At 41.1% G+C, this 26926-nt stretch overlaps 1 protein-coding gene across 1 annotated transcript in view; it reads right to left on the bottom strand.

Annotated features, from left to right (window-relative positions):
• Positions 1 to 26609, bottom strand: part of Atf6 (activating transcription factor 6) — a 171634-nt gene extending 145025 nt beyond the window's left edge. The window contains exons 1-6 of the mRNA XM_057769619.1: positions 26442 to 26609; positions 13407 to 13483; positions 11174 to 11261; positions 8366 to 8472; positions 2789 to 2915; positions 1858 to 2061 (exon numbers count right to left, since the gene is read on the bottom strand). Coding sequence (XP_057625602.1) covers positions 1858 to 2061; positions 2789 to 2915; positions 8366 to 8472; positions 11174 to 11261; positions 13407 to 13483; positions 26442 to 26493 — 655 coding nt within the window. The 5' untranslated portion in view covers positions 26494 to 26609. The remainder of the gene's footprint in view (positions 1 to 1857; positions 2062 to 2788; positions 2916 to 8365; positions 8473 to 11173; positions 11262 to 13406; positions 13484 to 26441) is intronic.
• Positions 26610 to 26926: the final 317 nt, after the last annotated feature.

Raw genomic sequence — 26926 nt, 5'->3', positions numbered from 1 at the left:
TATAAGTAAAGATCTCAGTCAGTAGTGGTGGCACAAGCCTTTAATCCTGGCTCTCAGGAGGCAGAGGCAGAGGCAGGTAGATCTCTGGGTTTGAGGTCAGCTGGTCTACAGCGGGAGTTCCAGGCCAGGACAGCCAGGACTACACAGAGAAATCCTTTCTCAAAAACAAACAGAGATCCACCACTCAAGCATAGCCAACAGTTTAAAGCCAACTGACTCTTGAGGGTACCCCCTCCTTTACACACGGCCATATTAGCACCAGACTTGGAATTTTATACATGTTTTAATAGCTGTGGGAACTGTAAGAAGGTTCTTCATGAACTCAAATTCTTAGTTCAGAAATACACAAATCATTTTGAGGTCTTGGCAAAAGATTTAAGAACTATTCCTAAAACTATATATGAATATACAGTAAGACTTTTGCCTTATTTCAAAGAGTTTATCCTAAATGGGGGAAGGTATTTCAAACTATTTTATCTATTAGCATTGTTCTTTTATCTGGGAACCTTTTTGTTTAGTTCTTTTTATTGATGTCTAATTGCCCATCGTTATTTAATAAACAAGGTTAATACACAAGATCAAATTTTCTCTCATTGAAACCATGCTCCAAAGAAATGAGCTAGCCATTCATAAATGCAAATATAGCCATAAAAGTAAATGTAACACCGATGTTTACTTACACATGCCCTATTAACTCCTAGTGCTAAATGTTGCCAATAAATTCAATCCTGAGAAATGAGTACTGCATAAATCTTCCCATAGCCATGTGCACAGAGATCAGTGCAAGTGCAATGATGACGAAGCTGCCTAGGAGATGTCCCATAACTCAAGATTACCAAACCCTCAAATCTGAACTTATTTCCGTAGTAAACTTTCTTGTAGACCCAAGTACGTGAGGCCATCTGGTGGGTAAAATACAGAAAAACACCAATTCTGAGCTAGTTGGCAGCAGTCAGTTCTAAAACCTAGTTCAATGCCTTGCTTACCAAACCACACAGTCTCCTCAGAAATTCAGAGCCAGAGTTATTGCTCAACACATACTTGATTTGAAATGGTCCTTATTATTTTAAATCCTAACCACCCCTCAAAAACAAAACAAAGCAAAAAAGATCATAGTTACAATAATCTCAGAATAAAGTAGCAATATAAACAAAATCTCCCAGATTTTCTTCATTGTAAATGATTTCACAGTATCAAATCCTCAGTCAAGTGTGGTGCACACAATTAGTCCCAGCACTCAGGAGACAGAAACAGGTAGATCTCTGTTGATTTGAGGTCAGCTGGTCTACTTATAGAGTTCCAGGCCACTAAAGGATACGTAGTGAAACTCTGTTTCAAAAAAGAAAGAAAAAAGCATGGGGATCATGGGAGATGGTAGAAGGGGAGAAGGGAGGAAGGGAGGAAGGGAGAGGAATATATATATATATACATATATATACACATATATGTATATATATAGTTTATATTGATATATATAAAATCATTTAAATAAAATAAAATTTTTATTTTAACAATTTTTTAAAAATAAAAATACTTTAAAAATAAACCAATTTAAACAATCCAAAAAAAAAAAAGAAAAAAGAAATCAACAAGAACAAAAAATTGGTGCCTTAAATACAGATATATCCCAATAAAATCTGTAAGAAAAGAAGAGGCAACAGATATCAGTGATCTGTAGAACTCTGTCCCCACAGGGACAGGAACTACATTAGTCATCTCTGCAAAATCCTCAGATCCAAGGAAATTCCTGACACCATAGTACATGCTCAAAAATTATAACCCAAATTAAAATAACTCACGTTATATAAGCCTTAGTGCTTTCCAACAAACACAGAGCACCATAGTTTACACAGGTACCTTTAGTGGGTGCAGGCTGTATGCTGATGATCGATTGCTGCTTTGCCAGTGGCATAAGGGCTGGGAGTGTCTGAATAATGATGGTTTTTGCTGGAACACTGGCATTTGTTTGAGTCTTGGGTGCTGCTGGAAGTAATAAAGGTTTGGGCTGAACTGAAGGTTTTGAACTCATTTGATTTTTTTTCTTTGGAGTCAGTCCATGTTCTGGAGGAAAAAAACAAAACAAAACCTCAAATCAATCTGAAGAAAATAAAGAAAACATATTATATTATATTCTTTCCTCTATGTGCTATCTTGACTTCTAAGAACAATCATCAGTGAGTGTAAACCCAGCCATCCTTTACATGACTGGACTGAAGAAAGACCTCAGTCTAGGATCGTCCTTTCTGCAGCTTTGGGAAGGGACCATGAACTGGTAAGGATGATGCTAAAATCACTGAATAATGTCTAGACTTTGCCAGGACCTTCACAACCTCTCCTGAAGATGACAGAATCCATGTCTATTTTAAGTGTATTTCACCTGTGAAGACAATGACCATCACGAAAGATTTTATTCACTTGTCCTCTTCACAGTAATCATTCAGAACAACAACTATATAATATACTCATTTAGGGGCTGGAAAGATGGCGCAACACTTAAGAGTACTGGTTGCTCTTCAAGAAGATCTGAAATCTGGAACAGCTTACAACTACCTATAATCCCAGTTCCAGGGGATTTGAAGCCCTCTTTTTGCGTCTGGAGGCAGGCAGCACACAGCTGATTCACATACATAAATGCAGATAAAACACCCATATACATAAAATAAAATGATACACTAATTTTAAAATATAAGCCAGCTTAATATATGCTTAATCCAATATTTGCCTTTTAAAAGTGGAACCTACGTTATCTAAAATAGAAATAATAGGAAATTGGGAGACAGACAGATACCAGTTTTGTTTCCAGGACCAATGACAGGCTTGTCTTCTTTGAGTGGCTCTACAGAGGATGGGCTGTTACAGCTTTCACCATATAGGGAAAGGGGAGACTGGGAGCTGGAAGACAAATCCAACTCCTCCTGCAGCAAAACACAAACAAATTGATGTCCATGAGTACAATCTTCGGGCAACAAATTACTTAGGGAACAAGAGCATATGAGAAGTGTGCAGGACAACTTACTGTGAAGATAAGGTACAACATGAAGCGATTACTGATAAATCAACTCTCATCAACCTCAAGGATGTAACTCAAGTAGCATCTGTATACTACACTCGTGTAGTAAACAGAAATCATTCATCCGTCTCTCCACTTCATCCCACAAACTTCGGAGCTTACTTGGCTCTTAGTCACACAAACATTTACTTATCATCATAAGACCAGAGCTACAATTAATATATTTTCCCATTTATTTGCTATTCTTGCAGAGGACCCAGGTTCAGTTCCCAGCATCCACAAGGTGTCTCACAACCACCTGTAACTCTAGTTCTAGGGTACCTGACATCCTCTTCTGACCTCTGCAGACACTAAGCAAACACATGGTGCACATACACATATGTAGGCAAAACACTTCTACATATAAAATAAAATTATCTAAAGCAAAATCTTAATAAAAAAAGATGCGGGAGGCTAATTGACAATTGAGAGTTTCTCTGTCATAAAGACTACAAAGTTGGTAGTGACAACTGAGAGTTTTTACATAATAAGGACTACAAAGTTGGCAGTAACAACTGAGAGTTTTATGTCATAAAGACTACAAAGTTGGCAGCTAATAAGGAAATGAAATCAGCAATACCTAAACCCAGCAAGAGTTTGAAACTTCAGAGCTGGGGAAATGGGTCACTAAAGAGCTTGCCCTCTCACACTGCTAGTCCCAGTGCTGGGAAGGTACAGACAGGAGGATCCCTGGGGCTCTCTGGTCAGCCACCTGATCAGTTAGGTCAAGGCAAGTGACGCTGTCTCACATAGGTGAGGTATTCCTGAGGAACCAGCCTCCTTATACACCAACACACACGTAGGAACCACAGAACACAGTTTAATATCTTAAACATGCAACTGATTCTTGAAAATAACATAAAAATGACAGCAAATCCATAGAAAAACTATCAAAAGACAAGAATAAACAATTTATAGAAGATCAGAAATGCATAATGAAAATGTAGAGTTTGAAAACAATCAGTAATTAAAGAAATCAACATTAAACAACAACAACAACAAACATTAGATTGAGATAACATCAAGCATTAGCAGAAAAGCTCCAAGGCCCCCAAACACTGCTGATGAGCCTGCAGAGCACCTACAGCAACTCCCAGAGAGCCGAAGAAGCTTGTCAAAATGAGTGGCTGTGGCCTGCCACCCGCTTTTTCTATTCTTGGACATACCTCCCAAAGGAATTCTGTGTGGACACAGGTCCACAAGAGAATATTTTCTTCATGATATGGGTAAAATACAATGAATGCTTATCAAAATATGCAGTTAGGTGCAACAAATTTTATGTATATAGAGCAATATGAATTAATCTTTAAAAGTAAATAAAATCTAGGAATGTGGTTCACCCTTTAACCTTATCACTCAAATGGCTAAAGCAGAGTACCATTGAATTCAAGGCTAGCTTGAACTTCAAAAGCACGAGTTTGTCTCAATACCCAAAATATAAATTAATAATAATAAATATTTAAATAGGAGACCTAATATAATATCATTTGCATAAATTTAAAATGTATGCCTGTAACTGAAATCAGTTAGGAGAAAAATAAATCTTTTAAGAAATAATATTGGCATAAACATTTTGATAATAATTTGGAGAAACATAAAATTAAGCCTGTATCTTGTAGCACATATAAGATAATTTCAAATTAATCTGAGATCTATATATTAAAAATAAAACCTTATGAGAAATTTGTATTAATACATAGAAAATATTTCTTCCTGAATAATTTAACCATTAGCCACTAGATGGAGCTGCAGGACCACCATCCATGCCTGGGGGCCATACCAGAGCACCAGAAGGATAGGGAGGGCATTCACAGGGGAAACCTGTGATCTGAGAAGTCAGGGCAAGGGAAGCAATGGCCCAGGAGAGAGACTTGATGTAAGATGGCTAAACACAATGGGAATAGTAAAAGATCACAGGAACAATAGGAATAAATAACCACAGCAATGAATTATATAATCTAAATGAAATGGGCAACAATGAGCCCACGCTAATACAAACAGGCAAATGAGTACTATAAATAAGTGCACTGAGTTCAATCCCAGAATCCACATGGCAGAGACTGCCCTAAACACATTCCCCGTGACCTATCCATGAATACACACATACATCATACACATAAACAAAATAAAAATGTAAACGTTCCTTTTGTAAGAACAGGACTTTTCATGATTTTAAAGTGTCTTTTTCATATAATGCTGACAGCTAGCAAAGAGAGAAAGAATAACGTCATAGCTGCGCGTCTGGCGGGAGCTGGAGTTAACTGAGGTGACCGTCACCATTGACGTACAAGCTCAAGTTGGGTCACCACACTGAAGCTTTAGCGTCAAAAATAAATGAGAAGCAGACAGTGGGTGGCTTGTGCCTATCACCTCAGCTCTTGGAAGACAGAGGCAGGAGAATCAACTGAAGGTCATCTTCCACCAACTAGCAATTTTAAAGCCAGCTTGAACAGATCCATCTCAAAGACAAAGCAAAAGCAAACAAAAGGCAGGTACAGAATCCTGTCTGTGACATTCCTACCACAGATACAAAATCTGAATCCAATCCTGAAGAAATGCCTAGCAATCTAAGTGACGGGTCATTAAAGCACAAAGGTCAAGAAAGAATTGTTCCAGAATGAAAACAGGTAAAACAGTAAGAAAACCACATACGACATAGATGCTTTTGCTGGTCTAAAGGACAGTACTGGGGAATCTGACACAATCTAAATGGGGGCTACACATAAAATTAGTATTATATATCAATGTTTAGTTCCTTGTTTTGATGGCTGTATTGTTAAATAAAAAAAAACTCTTATTCATAGGAGGGAGACGTTAAAAGTATCTGGAGTTCAGTCCACCGGGGGCAACCGCCTCTCAAATGGTTTAGACAAAAATCTCTGCAAAATACTTTCAAATTTAAGGTTACTCCAAATAAAAAGACAATGTAAGCAAGATAAAAATAATAAAAACATAGCCTGAAGGTGGTGGCAAATGCCTTTAATCTCAGAAGAGAGGCAGAGGCAGGTAGATGTCTAAATTCAAGGCCAGCTTGGTTCAGAATGAGCTCCAGAACAGCCAGGGCAACACAGAAAGAAACCCTGCTTCGAAAAACAAAAAAAATCAATAAATAAGTAAACATTAGAGAATGTCTTTATGAGTGGTAAAAATCTTTTGAAAAACAGGAGAAATAAAAATAAAAAGAAAGGAGAAAAGAGAAGTAGAAGGCAGAAAAAAGAAATGAGGATGAGGAAGAGTATCAATAATAATAATAATAGCAGTACTAGTAGTAACCATAATAATAAATATGTTTTTATTTATAAAATACATATATTTATATTTTAGTCTATATATTTATTTAATTATATTATATATTTATATTTGTTATATGTTATATATTTAATTATATTATATATTAATACTTATATTTTATATAAATATAGAAATAAAAACAATAAGCAATAGAAAACCAGGCTGAGTATCCTGGAACACATCTTTAATCTTAGCACTCAGAAGGCTGAAGCAGAAGGATCTCCACAAGTTCAAGACCAGCCTGATCTCCAAATTAGTTCCAGGCCAGACAGTGCTAGACAGTGAAACCCTGCCTCAAACACAAAACAAAACAAAACAAAACAAAACAAAAAAGGAGGAAAAAAAAAAAAAGAACCCAAGCCAGACACAGTGTCACATTCCTGCACTGAATCCAGCCTGGGCAACCCAGTAAGACTCTACTTTTAAAAGAACTCTGTAATCCCAGCACGCGGGATGCTGAGGCAGCAGGATCACATGAATGATGCCACCCTTAACTTGACAGGCTCTAGAACTGCCTTGAATACAAATCTCTAGGCATACCCATGAGGGAGCTTTGGTTAGATTGAGCTGGGAAGACCCACCCTAGATGTGTGCAGCACCATTCCATGGGCCAAAGGCCCAGCTTCAAACACACAGAAAACAAGCAGAGCGGAACATTCATCTGTCTTCTTTCTGACCAGCTACAACGAGAACAGCAGCCTCACTCTGCAGCTTCCATACCTTCCCTTCCAAGACAAATGCAACCAAAATAAACCTTTACTTCCTGAGTTATTTTGGGTAGGGGTTCTGTCATGGCAACAGGAAAAGTCACTAATACAGCCCTATGGTTAGATGGTGTCTCCAGAGCACAGCCCAGTGCTGCAAAGCGCCTAGCACAGGACTGCATGAGCCGACAGCAGCTCTCAGAGGAGACTCACAGGGCTCAAGCTAAGCGGAGTCTGAAGATGGGAGGTGCAACGCAAGACTAAAATGGCTAGAGATAAACATGGGCAGATCTTGAAGGACTCAGCACACAGAGGATTTTAATGTCATACTTTAAGTATCTGGAAGTTATTAAAAGGTTACAAGTCAAAGAACTTAGTCAATTTATTTTAGGAGATTCATCTTTAAAGATGACTATACCAACAAAGGTTTGGAGAGTTGGTAGGCAGACCACCAGTTAAAATCCTAATGTCTTTTATCCTAAGATCAGATGATGATGACCTGAAAAAGGTGAGAAAAAAAAACCTATGAAATAGTAAGTGAAAAAAGGGCTGGAAAGATGATAATTCAGCAGGTAAAAATGCTTGTCCGATCCCCAACATGGGAGAAGGAAAGAACCAACTCCTGAAGGTCGTCATCTACACACACACACACACAGAGAGAGAGAGAGAGAGAGAGAGAGAGAGAGAGAGAGAGAGAGAGAGAGAGAGAAAGAGAGAGAAAAGGGGGAGAGAGAGCGGGAGGAAGAGGGAGAGAGAATAGAATCACCAAGATTTAGTAATTGGTTAAATATAGAACCTTCCAGAATAAAGACACCTCAATTTACAACAGATAAAACATGAAACATTAATTTGACATTTCTTCTTGTGTTTTACCTTTTTTAATATTTAATCAGGTACTTCATTTTCTTGACCTCAAAGCTGAGACAGACACACTCCAAAGGAGCTACCAGACTTTTGTAAAGATCTTAGTTCATGCCAAAGACAATGGTAGGAGTTCCTGAACTAAACAGATCATATCCCAAGTTCTGTGAGCCAGGAATTATAAATCTTACATTCCTCCATGTCCTTAAAGAATGTATACTCTAGTAGAGAGGAAAGGGAGGCACAGAAAGGAAGTATAAAAACAAGCAAAGACCATTAGACACTAAGAAAGTAAGAACAAAGGGGGTGAGCCAAACCTATGAAGCTAACAGCCTTCTCACTCCTACGAGTCCCTTGTCAAGTCACATTTTCCTCAGAGGAATAAGGTTCCTTGAAACATGTAATGTTAGCTGTCTCCCCCCATTAGAACCCAGTTCACCACAAAAGACTAGCCACTTACAGGAACATGCTGAGTTGACGAGCAGGAGTCTACAGACCGGGGCGATGAGACTGAACAACTTGAGGAAGCTGGAGAAAGAGGCTGGGGTTCTGCCTTAATATCTTTAACTGAAAGACATGGAGAAAGAGTTTTACACTCAAATCCATACAAATGCAAAACAATGAGTAAAAAAGAAAGTAATGGTCTCTTAAAATTCTTCAGCAGTGAGGGGAAGGTTACAAAAGTGTGTCATTTCAATGAGAAACTCAGGATCAGCAAACAGTGTACACTTCCACTCCTGTAGGAAGCTGCATCTGCACTCTCAGGAGAGCCCAAAGGGAGAAATTGGTTACATAGCTGCTACTTCCTATCTTGGCTGAGGAACAATAGGAGAAACATTCTTCTACTCTACAAGCTTTTCTATGTTTTCAATATTATATAGACCATATACAAAAAGTCAATTACCCAGAAAGAGAAAAGAAACAATAACCAGCATTCTCCCATCTAAATCCTACCCATCTCTTCCCCTTCATTTTACTGATCTTGCTCAGCTCCTGACTCCCACCATAAAATATGGAAAATACAAAGTCAATGTTCTCACTAGAGTCTTTGTTTTTTTTTGCTACACTTTTGGCTTTTGTTTGTCTGGTTGGCTGGTTAGTTAGCTGTTGCTGTTGTTTTTGGGGTGCTGAATGTCAACCTCAGGACTCTGCATGCTATATAAACATTTTACCACTGAGCTACATCCCACCCAAGTTTTCTAATTACTACTGTGTAACTCTATCTAAGAAGCTTAAAACAACCATCATATTGGGTTCCCAGAGTCTATGGATCAGGAATCTGGACTGGAGAACACTTGTGTAACCCATATTCTATGAGAGAAGAGAAGAATTGAGCAATAAGAACATCAAAGGAAGGAGAATAGGAAGGGTAGAGATAGGAAGGTATTTAACAGGGAGAATGTGCTGATTATATGCACTCTATCTCAATTCCTATAATCTGTGACACTAATTATTAATATATTTCTAAGTCAGTTTCCTTTTAGACACTATAGATGGGGCACACAAGAAGGAAACACACTAGAAGACAGGAGAAAACATCCCTCAATTTCTCCTATCAGCCTTGGCCTATCAGTAACAACCCGTCCCAGGTTCTCTCAGCACACTCAAACCCAATCTTATCATATTCCCTTAAAAATATCAGTGTGCTGGGCAGTGGTGGTGCACGCCTTTAATCCAGGCACTAGAGGAAGCAGAGACAGGCAGGTCTCAGTGAATTGAGGCCAACCTGATCTACAAAGTGAGTTCCAGGATAGCCAGGGTTGTTACACAGAAAAACCTCACCTCAAAAACAAACAAAACAAACAATGCTACTAGCTGCCAGCCTCACCAAGAAACATGAGCTCTGGGTTCTGGGAGAGCCCCTGTCTCAAAGAAATAACTCAGAAGGTGAAGGGGACTAGAGAGATGAGTCAACAGCTATGAACACTTACTGTTCTAACAGAGGACCTGGGTTTGATCCCAGCACCCATGAGGCAGCTCACAACTGTCCATAACTCCAGCTCCAGGGGAGCTGATGTCCTCTTCTGACCTCCACAGGCAACAGGCGCAAACATACATGCGAATGAAACAGTCATACACAGAAAAATATTTCTAAGTGAGAGGAGGGGACACAATTTCTCTAGCCTCCACACCCACATAAATATATATACTACACACATACACCACACTTACACACACCAGAAAAAAATTTAATAGAGATTAAAGGGAATAACTTTCATATCTAGTTAACAAACAAGGTAAGATGTATTAGTAAGAAGAAGTTATAAGTTATGAGAATGTTATTTTCTTTCGAAGAAAAAAAAAGTCTAATTTTTATCCTATAGTAGGTTAGCTCAAGGGTCTTAAATAACAAAACTGTAGAACAAAACCTGAGTGGCCGAGAAGCTGCATGAAGTCAGGGAAAATGTATAACGTGTAATCACGCTAGCCAGGGCTAAAGAGAAATAGAAGCTTTATTCAAAAAAAAAAAAAAACAAAAAACAAAACAAAAACCCAGCATTAGAGCTAGAGATGGCTCAGTAGTTAAGAACTGACAAAGAGAGAAAGAAAGGAGGGAGGGAGGGAGGGAGAGAAGAAGGGAGGGAACAAAACTGACTAATCTTCTAAAAGACCCAGGTTCAATTCCTCACACTCTAGTTCAGGGGCTCAGACACCTCTTCTGCTCTCTTTGGGCACCAGACACACAGCGGTGCAGACATACATGAAGGCAAAACACACTCATAAACTTTAAATGGGAGGCAGAGGCAGGAGGATCTCTGTGAGTTCGAGGCCAGTCTGGTCTACAAGAGCTAGTTCCGGGACAGGCACCAAAGCTACAGAGAAACCCTGTCTCAAAAAACCAAAAAAAAAAAAAAAAAATTAAATTGAACATTAAAATCCAAAGTAAACTGTTGTAAAACTGCAGTTGAACTCTCTGTTCAAATAACAAGGGTTTTATGGTGTGTTGATCTGCTCTGAATGACAGACTGTGAGCGCTCTATCATTACATACTAGGCAACCAAAATAGGAGACAAATACAATGTTCCAGCCAATCTCCTGTTCTCTCTGGTGCCATTACAAAGTTTGGATCACCTGAAAAATACAGCATTAGCCAAGTTGTGCCCCTTCCTCAGAAGAATGTACATCAAATAAAGGGGACCCCATATCAGGATCCTAACTGCTGGTAACCCTAACCTCATCCTTTTCATTTCATAAACTCTGTGGCCAGGTTTTTCTGAACTATCCCAAGAGTCTGGAGGGAGTGTTGAAGGGGGAAGCACATCCTTACCTGAGCAGAAGTGGCTACTGGAGCTCCAAATGTCGGATTCCCAAGGCATCAAATCCAAATCGAAGTTAAGATGATCGAAATGATTTTCCTGTAGGTGTCAATACCAGCAAATGATCGGAACAAATACACAGACACATGCACCTTGGGATCGAACCGTCAGGCAGTTTACTTCGGATAACATAATTGCTGCTACCCAATCTAATAAAAAGAATCTAAGCCAACCACCTCACACTGCAAACGCATTTTAGAGAACCCAGAGATACAGCCATTCTGGCTCGCGGAAGGACAAGAACAACTAGAAGAGATAACGGACTCCATGAGTCAAAGATTACTGAGATTTACTCTTTTCTGTGAAAACAGACCATTAAAGATTCACAAAATGGTGAGAATAAATCTCACTAATCTTTGAGTCATGGAGTCCGTTTCCTCTATGGCCGAGTGTTGGTGGCACATGCCTTTAATCCTACCACTTGGGAGGCAGAGGCGGGCAGATCTCAGTGAGTTCGAGGCCAGCCTGGACAAGCTCCAAAGCTACACAGAGAAATCCTGTCAGAAATAAAATAAAATAAAATTCACAAAATAAATCTTTTGCCATAGAGAGATCCAGATCCAACAAGAGAGATGTTTTAGATAAAATAGTCCAAACAAAGTTATTCATATCCTCTCCCTGTAAAAGAAAGAACACAGACACAGCCAAAAACAACGCAGGTATCATGAGGGTGGTAAGTACTATTAGACAATGTTCTTCCCCACCACTCTGGGGTTATCAAACTTCTAAAATCTTTATGAATTCAACAAATAAACCCAAAACCCATTTTTAAGACCAATAAGACAACTCAGCAGGTAGAGGTAATAAAGAATGAGGCAATCAGATATATATAGATATAGATATATACACATTAATATATATATATATTAATAAAAAAAAAAAACCTGGGGCTAAAGAGATGGCTCAGAGGTTAAGAGCAACGGCTGATTTTCCAGAGGTCCAGAGTTCATTTCCCAGCAACCACATACATGGTGGCTCATAACCATCTATACTGAGATCTGGTGCCTTCTTCTGGCCTGCAGCATACATGCAGACAGAACGCTGTATACATAATTAATAAGTTATGGGAGGCAGGGGCAGGTGTATCTCTGTGAATTCAAAGCTACACTTCATAGCAAGTTCCAGACCAGCCAGGACCATATAATGAGACCTTGTCATTAAAACAAAAAAACAAAAAACAAAAAACTAAGTCATTTTATTGGCTCAAAGAATTACAATAAGCTTTTAAAATTAATTTATTTTTATTTTATGTAGATATGTTTTGCCTGCATGTATGTCTGTGCAGCATGTGTGTGCAGTGTCTGCAGATTCCAGATCCTCTCAAACTAGAGTTATAAGCAGTTGTTAGAGGCCATATGGGTGCTTAGAATTGAACCAGGGTCCTCTGAAAGTGCAACCAGTGTTCTTAGCCACTAAGTCATCTCTCCAGGCCTCCAATAACAGTTTTTATATAGTTCTCTGAGTAATCACAAGCAAAGGTAAAAATATGACTAATTTTTAGAGCTCTTAAAAAGGAAGCCGGTAAGCTTGACTAGATCTATGAGTCACCGTGCCTCTTATTACTACTATTCCCATGAGCCGCAAAGTATCTAAAAATCAAGAAATAGGACTCGGTGCGGTGGTTCAGCCCTAGAACCCCAGCACTCAGAAGGCTGGGGCAAGAGGACTACTAGGAACTGCAGGCCAGCTGAGACACATAGTAAGTCCCAGACCAGCCAAGACTGCAGGATGAAGCCTTGTCTCCAAAAGAAAAAGAAAAAAATGACTTTCCCAAGGTCACCACCCCTAGGACTAACATATGCTAAGCCAACAAGTCTTATCAAACCAGCACTCAGGAACTTTTTTTTTTAATATTTATTTATTTATTATGTATACAATGTTCTGTATATATTCTGTCTACACGTATGCCTGCAGACCAGAAGAGGGCACCAGACCTCATTACAGATGGTTGTGAGCCACCATGTGGTTGCTGGGAATTGAACTCAGGACCTTTGGAAGAGCAGGCAATGCTCTTAACTGCTGAGCCATCTCTCCAGCACTCAGGAACTTTATAGCGCTGCATTTACTGACTGCAAAGGAGCTACTAACACACTCCGGATTAATGATGTCTTTTAGCTACCAGCCTAACTACTGTCCTGAAGCCCTCGTGCATTAATCACTCACTATTTCTCCTCCAGGACTTACGTAAGTTTCATTTGCTGCATCGAACTGCACCTCATCAGTATCTGTGAAGTAGCCCAGTTCAGCAAACAACGTAGACTCTGGAAAAAAGGACAAAGAAAGCAGCTGTCACTCACAAGCCCGACAGTGGGACAACTCTGCGCCCTGGGGCAGATCTATTGGGCCCTGCTACTGCTGACAAGCTCGAGCAATGCGAACATCACGAGAACGTGGGCTTGGCTCCACAGAACACATGAAAAAAGTTGGGTACAGATGTACATATCTGTAATCTGAGCACTGGGGAGGCAGAGAAAAGTGGAGCCCTAGCACTTGTTAGCCACATCAGTGGACTCCAGCTTCAATAGGAGACTGTCTCAAAAACAAAACAAAACAGAAAGTAGAAGAGTGACAAGATGGCTCAGCAGCAAAGCATCTGCAGCACAAGTCGGATGACCTGAGCTCTATCCCCAGACCACACAGGGTGAAAGGAGAACTAACTCCACAGGGCTGTCCTCTGACCTCTGCACACACACTGTGCACGCCCACCCTCACTCCAACACACACACACAAGAAAATTTAATTGAAAAAAAAAATAAGATGGAACTGACTGAAGAAGACACCCAACATGAACACACACACGTACATGCACTCACATGCACACATGCACACACAGAGGAGTAAGAACACACATAATAGTCTATGTAGATAATAAAAAGACTCACCTAAATTTTGGTAAGTTGAAGCATATTCTAATTTCTAGTGAGGTTTCCTTATAAACCAAGAAAAATATGGACAAGAAAAGATTCAATAGTCTATATTTTAAAAAAAAGTTTAGAAGGATCATGAACTATAGGCTCAATGTCCTTTGTTTATAGCTAGTGTCCACTTATGAGTGAGTCCATACCATATTAATCATTTTGGGTCTGGGTTACCTCACTCAAGATAGTGTTTTCTAATTCCATCCATTTGCACGCAAAATTCAAGATGTCATTGTTTTTTACCACTGAGTAGTACTCTAATGTGTAAATGTGCCACATTTTCTTTATCCATTCTTTGGTTGAGGGGCACCTAGGTTGTTTCCAGGTTCTGGCTACTGATGATTATCTTAAATAACACCATAGAACCTTCATCCAGCAACTGATGGAAACAGAGGCAGAGACCCACATCGGAGCACTGGACTGAGCTCCCAAAGTCCAGTTGAAGAGTGGAAGAAATGAGAATATGAGCAAAGAGGTCAAGGCCATGATGGGTTCACCTACTGAAACAGTTTACCTGAGCTAACAGGAGATCACCAACTCCAGCTGCACTGGGAAGGAAGAAGAAGCATAGGACCAAACTCGTCCCTCTGAATGTGGTTGACAGTTGCATGACTGGGGCAGACTGAGGGGCCACTGGCAGTGGCACCAGGATTTATCCCTACTGCATGTACTGGTTTTTTGGGATCCTAATCTTCTGGATGGATACCTTGCTCAGCCTAGATATAGTAGGGAGGGCCTTGGACCTTCCACAAAGTAATACGCTTACCCTCTCTGAGGACTGGATGGGGGTGGGGTGGGAGGGTATGTGGAGAGAATGGGAGGAGAGGGATTGGGAACTTGGATTGGTATTTTTTAAAAATCTAATTAAAAAAAGTTTAGAAGAAGGTCAAGGAGCTGACAAGGCCCAATACTTGCTACAATCTGTAAAGTTTCCCTTCCCTAATACTTGAAGAACTCGTTAAAAAGAGTTTCCCAGCTTCAGGTCCTCCTTTGTACTAAACTCCTGCAGGGATTTCCATCCACTCCACTGCCAGCCCACTGATCCGTTTCTGGTGATCTGAATTAGAACAGCACCCATAGGTGAAAACACGTGAATGCTGAGTTCCCAGTTGGTGAACTGTTTAGAAAGGATTAAGAGATGTGGCCTTGTTGGAGGTGTGTCTCTGGGGCTGGGATTTGAGGTTTCAAAAGCCCATGCCAGACCCAGTCTCACTCTGCCCGCCAGCTGCCGGCAGACCAGTACCTAAGTTTTTAACTACTGCTCCAGTGCCGGGCCTGAGCCAGGCTCCCAGGCAAGCCAATCATGGGCTAACTCTCTGAAACTGTAAGCAAGCCCCCAGTTAAATGGTTCCTTTTATAAGCTGCCTTGGTCATGGTGTAACAGAACAGTAACAAAGATACTGGCTGACCAAGGACAGAAATCTTTCACCAACAAAATAGAACATAGCAATAATGTATAGATAGCAATAACGCCATGCTATCCACGCATCTGTCAGAAAAGGCTACTTTAAACTTAGCTCCAGAGCCAAAAATCCTGCACACAGAAGACTGGAAGGATGTGTCTTACCTAAAACTCCTCCAAGTTTTCTGCATTTGCTGTCTCTCATGCCTCCTCATTCTTTCCTAAGCCTCCAGCCAAGCACCCCACTCCATACACATTATTCGTGTCGCCAGTGACCTCCACACTACCAAATTCAACAGTAAATCCACAGTCTTTGCCTTTCCTAAACGAGAGGCATCTGATAGTTTATCCTTTCTTATTTGTTGAAACATTTTCTTCACATAGCTTCCAAAATACTGCATTCCTCTGATCTTCCTCCCACCTCACTGATTGACCCTACCTACCCATCTCTTGAACTGGAAACTGGTCCTGGGTTCAGCAAATTTTCCTATCAAATGTTCCCTCTTTGAAACTCCAATGAACTCATAGCTTTAAATAGCATCTCGGTGCCAGGCATTCCCCAGTATGTATCTCCAGTTGATAATGTCAAGAAGCATAGGTAACACACTGAGTTGACATCTCCTCCAATTTAATACACTCCAAAATGAGCTCTCATTACCTCCATCAAGCCTTCTTCTGTTTCTGTCACTTAGTAATGGATTCAATTCTCCTAGTGGCTCAAGCCAAAAACCCTAAAATCACTGTTTACTCCTCTTCCACGCTCTCTGTATTAGATCTACTTCCAAATCCTATGAGCTTCCGATTCAAAACACATCCATAACCTGGCTTCTTACCTTTCACTCATTCTTCCTTTCTTCCCTAGCCTCCCCAACACAAAGAAGTCAGTTTCTAAGACAGCCAAGCAATGAGGCTGCTGGGGGTTTTGCATAGTCATCTGCAGCAAAGCCTGGTATCCAAAGAAATGGCAGAATGGGGAAGAGCAAGTTGCCTGGTGTAGGTGGCAATATTCCCTAGGCACCAATGAAATGGAGCTGGTGGGAGGGGAAACGGCATGACAGATGGAAGAGACAGCGTGTGTAGCCAGGAGCGATTACAGCTAACAACATGCTAACCGATGAGGCAGATGAAGAAATATATCTAAAAGAACTGGAGTGTGATGTCTCCCTGAGGAAGAATTGAAAACATGGAGGGGAAGGCTAACTACAAGTTGTTGGGTTGAAATAATTACTAAGTGACCTAATTTTAAATGCATTCATATACAGCCAGGAGTGGTGGTACATGCCTATAACCCATTTCAGGCCATCCTGTGCTACATTCCTAGTTCCAGGCAAGCCTGGGTTACTATATGACAACGGCCTCAAAAAGGAGGAAGAAGAAGGAGGAGGAGGTGGAGGAAGAGGAAGAAGAAGAAGGAGGAGGAGGAAGAGGAGGAGGAGGAGGAGGAGGAGAGCAAGAGATCATTAAAGATCATTCATTCCCTAGTTCTGTCTGCTGAAAGGTTTATGCACAATGATGCCCCAATAGAATGGAAATAATATGCTCAGACACCAGATATTAAACACCATCCTCCACTAAATGAAAATCATTATAGGGCTCTTTGGAGAAATGGCTGATTTGGAGCAGAGAACATATAAAATAAGCCTAAGAAATCTTGATGTATTTTTTTTTTAAAAAAAAAAAAGGAAATTCTCAGCAAAGATAAGAGCATATCAAAAGAAGAGTGGTCACGGTTCTGTAGCAGCATTCTTGCCTGACATGTTCAAGGCCCTGAGGTTCAATCCCAGTACCTCATGACCACACAAACAAAAAGGACATGAATATGTCCAAACACCATAGACACTAACATGAAAGAACTCCCAGTGATCAAACCTGAGAAAGCATTAGAGTAAAAGTTTACAATTCATTAAGATTTTAAAAAAATCAATGAATTCACATGGAAGGAGGAAGGAAGGGCGGGAAAAGTGTTCTTTCTAATGCTGTAAGCGCTGTTTGCAAATAACTAAGATAGGATAGAGACAGACAATGTGCATGCGGCAGGTTGCCGCACTCAAGAGGATGGGGTGTGGGCATTTTAATAACAACAGGACATTAGTGGCCTATCACATTCTGTCCCCTGAATATAAATAAAAACACAAAAGGCAAACTGACTTTACAGAGGAGAAACCTGACAGGTGGCAACTTAGCTTTAATCATGTGACCAAGCACCTTCGATAGCCAGCATCATGCTATCGGCACACCTGCCGTTGCATGGCCTGAGTCTGATCACAGGACACAGTGGATAGACCCAGATTATTACTGATTTCTAGCACAAACAACTGCCGAGAACATAATAGACAGGAAAAAACTAGAGCTATTCCAAAATAAAGGCCACCAATGAGACATGTGAGATAAAAGCACTGTGTGTTTCCAGGGAGAATTCCAGACTAGAATGGAAAAGCCATTGAGACAGTCAGAAAAATTTAAAATGTCTGTGAAATGAACAGAAGTGTTGCATCAGAGTTTGTTTTCTGAATGGAAGAAACACACTGTGGTAATATAGAAAAGCCTGGCATGGGCTGTGCTTGTTATTTTCTGGTGGGGTGGGGGAGTTGGTATATACTGTAGTATTTAAGATGGGGAAGATAAAAAAGAGAAAGAAATGGGGCAACTGTGATATGACGTGAAAGCTGCAGAAGGGCATGCAAGAGTTCTTTTCAGTGTTCTTGCAACTGCAGATTTGAAACTGCTTCAGAATTTTAGGTGGACATTACGGCACAGACTTCTAGTCTTGGCTACTTGTGAAGCTGAAGCAACAGGATGACTTGACTTGAGTTCACCAGTTCAAGGCCAGCATGAGGAACACAAAAGTCTCAACTCAAAAACATGCATGTGTAGCTACACACATCTGTATCAGTTAACTATGGGAATTCCTATAGAAGCCTCCAAATAGTCTCCTGGCTTCTGTCATAGCCCTCAGGCAGGCTTTTCAGTACACCAGCTAAAACAAAGCTGTAAAAATAAAGGACTGGGTTGGGGGATATAGCTCAATCGGTATACTATACATGAAGCCCTGAGTTCAACCCACAGTACCACAAAAACTGGGCATGGCACATGCCTGTAATTCTCCTACTCAGGAGGTAGAAACAGAGAAATGATAAGGGAATTCAAGGGACCGGTGAGTTGGCTCATCTGGTAAGGGGCATGCTAAGCAGGTCTCATGACCCAAGTTCCATTCTCAGAACCCATCTAAAGGTGAATGGAGCCGGGCAATGGTGATGCACACCTGGAATCCCAGCACTTGGGAGGCAAAGGCAGGCAGATTTCAGTGACTTTGAGGCCAGCCTGGTCTACAAAGTGAGTTCCTGGATAGCCAAGAATGTTATACAGAGAAACCATCTTAAAAACAAAACAAACATAGCGGATATTGAGGACTACTGAGAACTCAAGAACAATGGCAATGGGTTTTTGATCCTACTGCACGTACTGGCTTTGTGGGAGCCTAGGCAGTTTGGATGCTCACCTTACTAGACCTGGATGGAGGTGGGTGGTCCTTGGACTTCCCACAGGGCAGGGAACCCTGAGTGCTCTAAGGCTGACGAGGGAGGGGAACTTGATTGGGGGAGGGGGAGGGAAATGGGAGGTGGTGGCGGGGAGGAGGCAGAAATCTGTAATAAAGAAATAAATTGAAAAAAACAAAACAAAAGGTGAACAGAGAAAACCGACTCCACAAAGTTGTCCTCTTACCTTTACACATGTTACATACACAACAATAACTAAATTTATTTTAAATTAAGATCAGCCGGGCGGTGGTGGCGCACGCCTTTAATCCCAGCACTCGGGAGGCAGAGGCAGGCGGATCTCTGTGAGTTCGAGACCAGCCTGGTCTACAAGAGCTAGTTCCGGGACAGGCTCCATAACCACAGAGAAACCCTGTCTCGAAAAACCAAAAAAAATAAATTAATTAATTAATTAATTAAGATCAATTGTAGCTGGAGAGATAGATGGCTTAGTAGTTAAAGGCACCAGCTGTTCTTACAGAATACCTGGGTTCAAGTCCCAGCACCTACAACTATTTGCAACTCCAGCTCCAGGGGATTTGACACCCTCTTCTGACTTCCACATGGGCATGGCTGCACAAACATACATGGGCAAAATACCCATACATATAAAATAAAAGTAATCTCAGAAAATTTTTATTTAAAATAAACTAAGGTCATCCTCAGCTACATAAGGAATTGGATGTCAGACTGGGTTACATAAGATCCTCTCAAAAAAATGAAAACAAGTCGGGTGGTGGTGGCACACACCTTTAATTCCAGCACTCGGGAGACAGAGGCAGGCAGATTTCTGTGAGTCAAGGCCAGTCTGGTCTACAGAGTGATTTTCAGGACAGTCAAGACCATACAAAGAAACCCTGTCAAAACAAACAAACAAACAAACCAAAACAAAAAACCTGAAAACAAAAGTTGTTCAGACATGGTATCACATGCCTATAAGCCTAGCACTCAGCGGCAGAGACAGGAGAATAGAAAGTTTGAAGCCAGCCTGGTTACAGGCAGTGCACACCTTTAATCCCAGAATTTGGAGGCAAAAGCAGGTGGACCTTTCAGTCTGGTAGGTCAGCCTGGTCTATTATAATTTCCGTCTGCCGTTCATTTATGCCGCGACAAATCTCAGACAGCATTTATGTGTGTATTATATGTGCACATATGTATCATACAATGTAAGTGTAAAGTGACCTTACAATCCAGGTTTTGTAAGCACGTGCCACACTATGATAAGCACACAGCACACTTCTCAAAATGACTTCCTGTTGTAAGTGGTTGGTGGCCACAGTTAATTCAAGGTAAGAAGGAACCTTGTGATCTGGCTTAGAACTATAAATGTTGTCATGTGTTCATGGATTTTTTTTTTTTTAAATAAACATCCTTGTTCTTAAGAAATACCTGGTAAAGTATTTAGGAGTTTCCTTCCACATGTTTGTGTTTCAGGTGGTGGACAAGGGGAAGTGCGGGTAATAAGGGACACAGTAAGTGGGGCAGGATTTTAACAGTCGGTGCATAAGGAAAATGTGGGTATCAGTGTACTGATCTTTCAGCTTCTGTGGTTTAAAAAAAAATGAAGATGAATACACTTCATTACGTATAGACGGTTTCATTAGACTCCATAAGAAATGAAGGGCACAAATCAGGGTAGAGTATTAAAACTGACTGCCTATTCCTATGTCCTTCACCAATTTCACACTCCCAATATTTAGACTTCTCTCAACAACAGCAGCTACGATTGTTAGCTTTCTTAGAGAGCTTTTCCACCTCACCTCCCTCTGTCCTGACCACATACTTGTTTACTCCTCCACAGTGATCTCGCATTTCACTTCATCTAGGCCTGATCAGAGTCTTAATATTTTCAATATGATGGAAGGTGGGGTCACAAGATGGCTCGGTAAGTAAAGGTGCTTGCTGCCAAGCTTGACATTCTAAGTTTGATCCCCAGGGCCCACATGATACAAGTAAAGAATCAACTCCCAAAGTAATTTTCTGACCTCCACATGTGTGCCTTGGCATGCAGACACCCCCACACACACACACAAATAAATAAACGTAGCCAAAAAAAGGAAGAAAAAGTTGGGGTCACCCCTAAACATGGACTTTTAAGAAATTTCTCTATTTACAAAAAAAGAAGGGAAAAGAAGGAGAAATGCGGAAACAGCACAAAGGGAAGTAACATGTAAGGAGACTTTGGCATTGTCCCCCTCCAAATAGGAGAAGTGAAATCACTACACATTTCTTTTCTAAGAGATGGGAGAAATGCAATACACACCAGGAAAATAGCTTGAGCAACTTTTAATAAAGCATAGTGATCTGAAACACACACACACACACAGAGGTCGGATTCAATCTAGGAACAAGAAGCCAACTTCAGCATCTTTATGGAGGGAAGGCAAGCGTTTGGTGGGGAAATGAGGCAAGGACTGGAAGTTCTGATTCAGAGCATGAAAGAGGAGGTGCCAGAGGCTTCAGAGAGAAGCTTTAGGGAACAATCATCAGTAATTAGGCAGGGAATGGACTGGCCGAGATGCTGAAATAGCCAAAAATCCTAGCTGGTAATGTCAGAGAAGGCACCAGTAAGTTAGTAGCTACATTTCCCAATGAAAGTGATGAAAGAATCAGCAGATCTCTGCAACAGGAAGAGGTGGAAGACTGCGTACTGTGACAAGATAAGACTGACACCTAGACATTGCTTGTGGAGGAAAGGAGCATCTCCTAGAAATGGCAGAGAAGGACAAAAAAAAAAAAAAAAGACAGCTACTATATTCTGCGGTGCGGGTGCAGAAGGCTTTCACCAGGACTTTGGGGAAAGCTCTGTCATCAGGAGAGTGTCACACTTTGGTTAGGACAAGAAAAGGAAGGAAGAGAAGCTTCAAAGAAGATGCTAAAGACATGAGAGAAACCGCAGCAGCAGGAAGCTTCTCATCTTGACACACATCTCAAGTGGCTTTAAAAAAACAAAAGAAAGGAAGAGAGAGAGAGAAAGAAAGAGAGAGAGAGAGAGAGAGAGAGAGAGAGAGAGAGAGACTTTTGAGCAGTTCAAGCAAGAGGGAGAGAGGAAGAAAGCAGAGGAAAGTTATGATTGTAAACTAGCCAGGAAAGATGCTCAACACCATGTAACAGTAGAAAACTGCAAATTAAAACAAGCACTGCCACACACCTATTAAGATGGTTAAACTCCAAGTACTGGCAACAGCAAACGCCATCAAACAGAAACATCCACTCATTGCTGGTGGAGACACAAAATGGTACAAGCTTGGTGGTTTCTTATAAACCAAATTATAATATGATCCAGTAATTGAGCTCATTTGGATCAGTCCAGATGATATGAAAACTTACATCAACACAAAAACCCACACACAGATGTTTAGAGCACCTTCATGTCTAACCGCCAAAAATCAGAAGCAACCACAATATCAACATATAAACAGACACACAAACTGTGTACTCTAAACTGAATTATGTCCTCCAAAATTTCATATGGGCACTATAATCCCCAAGATGGCTATATCTGACGCAGGGTCTTGAGGAGATTACTAAGGCTAAATGAATCTGGAAGAAGAGCATAATGCTTTCCTTCAACACCATGTGAGGACACAGCAAGAAGGTAGCCAAGAAAGAGGGCTGGCATCCAAACCTGAGCATGCTAGCATCCTCCACAGCATGTAGAATACTGTAACAACAGATCAGTGTCATTAAACATTTATCAAAACCTTTATATTTAGCACTATTTGTTAAATATAAGAAATGATATTTATAATTTATAATATAGAAATATGCTATCGAGGCACAGAAAGACACAGAGGAACTTCAAATGCACACTACTAAGTAAAGAAGCCAATTTGAGCTGGGCGGTGGTGGCACACGCCTTTAATCCCAGCACTTGGGAGGAAGAGGCAGGAGGATCTCTGTGAGTTTGAGGCCAGCTTGGTCTACAAGAGCTAGTTCCAGGACAGGAACCGAAAAAGCTACGGAGAAACCCTGTCTCGAAAATCAAAAAAAAAAAAAAAAAAAAGAAGCCAATTTGAAAAGGTTCCATACTGCATGGTTCCAACTATACAATAAAAGCAAAACTGTGCAGACAGAGAAAAGATCTATTATGGGGTGTGGGACTACTCAGGTGGAGGAAAGGAGGGATGAGTGGATGGAGCACAGGGAATGTGCAAGAGAGACGCTCTCACCCTACTCTGCACAACACTGTAATGATGGCCCATGGCACTGTGCTTGTCAAAACCTCTACAAGGTTCATCCTTCACTTAATACTAACGTACCAAGCCAGTCATGGTGGCTCATGTCTATAAGTCCAGTATTTGCAAAGCTGAGACAAGAGCATTAAGAATGCAAGGCAAGCTTGGGTTACATCAAATGTTCCAGGCCAAGTTGGAGACCCTGTCTCAAAAAAAAAAAAAAAAAAGAAAAGAAAAGAAAACTGATCAACATAGTTCATCCATCTGAACAAAGTCCCACACTAATTGCTTCAGTTTGCCTTCCATTGCTGTGATGAGACACCATGACCAAAAGCAACTTGATGAGGAAAGGGCTGATTTGGCTCACACGTCCCAATCACGGTCTACATGAAGGGAAGTCAGGGCAGGAACTCAAGGCAGAAACCTAGAAACAGGAACTGAAGCCGAAGTCATAGATGAATGATGTTCCCCCTGTCTTGCTCAGCCTGCTTTCTTATGCACCCCAAAATCCCAAAACCACCTGCCGAGGGTTGGCACCACTCACAGCAGGCTAGGCTCTCCCACATCAATCATTAATAAGGAAAAAAAATATCCACAGACCTGCCTATATGACAATCTAATGGAAGAATTTTCTCAATTGAGATTCTCTCTTTCCGGATAATTCTAGCTTGTGTCAAATTAACAAACAAACAAAAACAACCAACTGACCAGCATAGTAATGTAAGATGATACCAGTAGAGGGAACTGTAGAAAGGAGAGGGGGCATCTACGGAATTACATGTCCTATCAGCAAGATCACTCTAAAAATCTAAGGTGCATTTAACAAAGACATTAAGTAATACACTAGATATAACTGGGGAGCCAGAGGCAGGAGACTTATGAAAGTTGCAGGCCACCCTGGGCTGTATAGCAAGAACTTGTCTCAAAAGACCTAACAACAACAGCCATGGAGCCGGGTATGGTACTGTATGCCCATACTCCCAGCATCAGAAGGCTAAGGCAGGAATATCTGAAGCATTAGGACAGCCTGAGCTACACAGCAAAACAATGTTTTTAAAAGATTCAAGTAAATAAGTAGAGAAATAATGAATATATCTATGTGAAATGCAAATTTCAGTCTCCATAAGCTTTTATGGGAACACAGCCACTCTCACTTATCTGCACCGCCTATGGCTTTTTCACCACGGCAGAGCAGCTGCAACCCAGGCCACACGATAGTGATGCCCAAAACATCTGTCATGTGGACCTTTCCAAAATACATCTGCAGATGTCAGCTCTAAAGTTCATCAATCACACTTAGAAAATAAATGAATAGAAGCACATCCCATCATATCCTGTGCTGAGATAATGTCCTTCAAATTGTTCAAGTTGTTAATCACAAGAAACACTAATTATAAAATCTGATTTTTAAATTTTAACAGGGCAGTTGCTAAAAATATTTTTAAAACATCAATACATCAGTAAAATAATTAAACATCCAAAATAGCAACTCCCAAGGAATCCATTATTCTATTGAGAAACCCTAGTAGACAGTAGTGTCTAACGCCTGCAAAATCTTTCCTACCTACTGAACACCTAAGGGAAAAAAGTACTCATCCAAGAGATAATTGTCAACAGTCTGAAAAAAGAAACCTAAAACACAACAGGGAAAGAGCGTTCTCAAGGAGAAATGGGGCAGGATACCTGAGAATGGAGTCAATCAACTGACTACAGAGAACTGAGTGTTCCGTTAAAGAATCAAGTCTAGGAGTTAGGAAAACGCAGCCAAGAGTCAGAAAACAAGACAAAACAATGCTATCAGAAAGTGCTTCGTGTTACAGTTTAAGAAATGCCATGAAAATATGAGGGTCAAATGGTTGAGAAAACAAACCACAACTATAACTGAAGCAGACTTGTTAAAATCAGAAAGAAGCATTAGGAAAAAAAAAATCCACCTTTAGAAAAAAGCTAGGAAAATGTTACAGAGTGAAAAACCAGAGGCACAGACCTCAGAGTTAGACGGCCTTGGTTCTAATCCTACTTTTACCACTCAACACCTCTCTAAGACTGAGTGCAAATTCTGTCAGCCCCTGTTTCAGCATCTAAAGGACGGCAGGACCCTGGACTGTTGTGGCCACCAATAACACATGTAGCGTGCTTAGTGGGATAGCTGACAAAAACAAGGTCCTAAGCAAGTGGCTAATGTTACTATAACAAAACATTTAGCTGGAGAAACACACTGGAGAATGGACCCCCACAGTTTTTTCCATAATGTCTTCGAAAATCTGTCCAAGGATTAAAATAAATCTCTCATAGATCGTAATTGTAGAACACATGTGCCACTGGAAAATTAAACTAGGATGTTCAATACATTCTAGTTGAGAGTCCACTCGTGTGATGGAATGTTGGTCTGGCCCCAGGAAAATAACACCCCAAAATCACAACGCTGAAGAAAGGTGCAGTCTAATTACAGGATCCACTGAGGTACCTTCATGTTGGATCCCTGTCCCGTAATCAAAAGAGGAACATCAGGTTCCTCTAAGGATTCAGATGATAACGCTTGTCTGGTACCACATCCCATCGCATCCTTCCTGAACACCAAAACCAGGCAAGATCTAACAAGAGATTTCAGAGCTGTTTGGACAGCAGTCAGGATTACATCAGTTTATGGTAGATCTAGTAATCAGGGTCACGGGTCAGGTGCTTGGGACCTTTGCTTCTTTGCCAATTTGGATATATGCCTTAAATCAACAATGACAGCGGAGAGATAAGGATTTTCTTCTCTGTGTGTATTTCAACCATATTTTCTCAAACATGTCACGCGCACGTGCAGTGCACACATGCGCGTACACACACATACACACACACACACACTTCACTCCCAACCACATCCCACAGTCTGAGAAAATTGCCTGGAGCGGCAGCCAGAGTCATCCTGCTGAGTTCTGGTCCCTCAAGATCACCTGGTATTTCCACCAGGAACACACGCTGAAAAACTACAGCGATTTCCCCGATTCGAACATCACTTCCATGTCGCTGCGGCCAGCCCAGCGGTTCTGCCAGTCCCTTCCACGAGCCCCCAGTCCGTGGCCTCGCTCCCTGGGCAAGGTTCGTCCCCACCTGTCACCGCCGCCGGGCGGAAACCGGGAGGAAAACCCCCGCAACGGGGCCCGAGCGAGCCCGGGTACATTAGCAGATCCACTCACCCCAGTCTTCCTCTGGTCGGTGAGGAAATCCCGGACTAAAAGGCGACTCCATGGTGCCGGCCACACCAGCCAGCTTCCGCGAAACAGATACCTCTCCCTACCTCCGAACTCCGATCGGTGAGTAACCCGAAACGGCGGCGGCCGGCGGACAAAATATGCTGAGGGCTGACGGACGGTGGCCGAGCGGAGGCAAACTATCTCAGCGCACACCGGCACTTGTAGCAAAAGCTAAGGAGACGTCAGCGTTAAAGCCAAGCCGACCTGTGAGTAAATATTTCCCTGGGGACGATTTCAGCACGTTCTGTCCCGCTGTGAGGTTCTTTGTCATTCTTTTCTTTCTTTCTTTCTTTCTTTTTTAAAAATGGGCAGACAGCACGCAGATTTAACTACTTCAGTTAAATTTGTTGATAATATTAAAACTGAAAAGTCTCCTGACCATAACAGTTTGCTCTTTAATTTGCTTGATACTACGATGTAGATATCTC

This window comes from Chionomys nivalis, chromosome 5 (assembly GCF_950005125.1).
Source record: "Chionomys nivalis chromosome 5, mChiNiv1.1, whole genome shotgun sequence".
Lineage (NCBI taxonomy): Eukaryota > Metazoa > Chordata > Mammalia > Rodentia > Cricetidae > Chionomys > Chionomys nivalis.
This window is presented reverse-complemented; position numbering and strand designations above follow the sequence as displayed.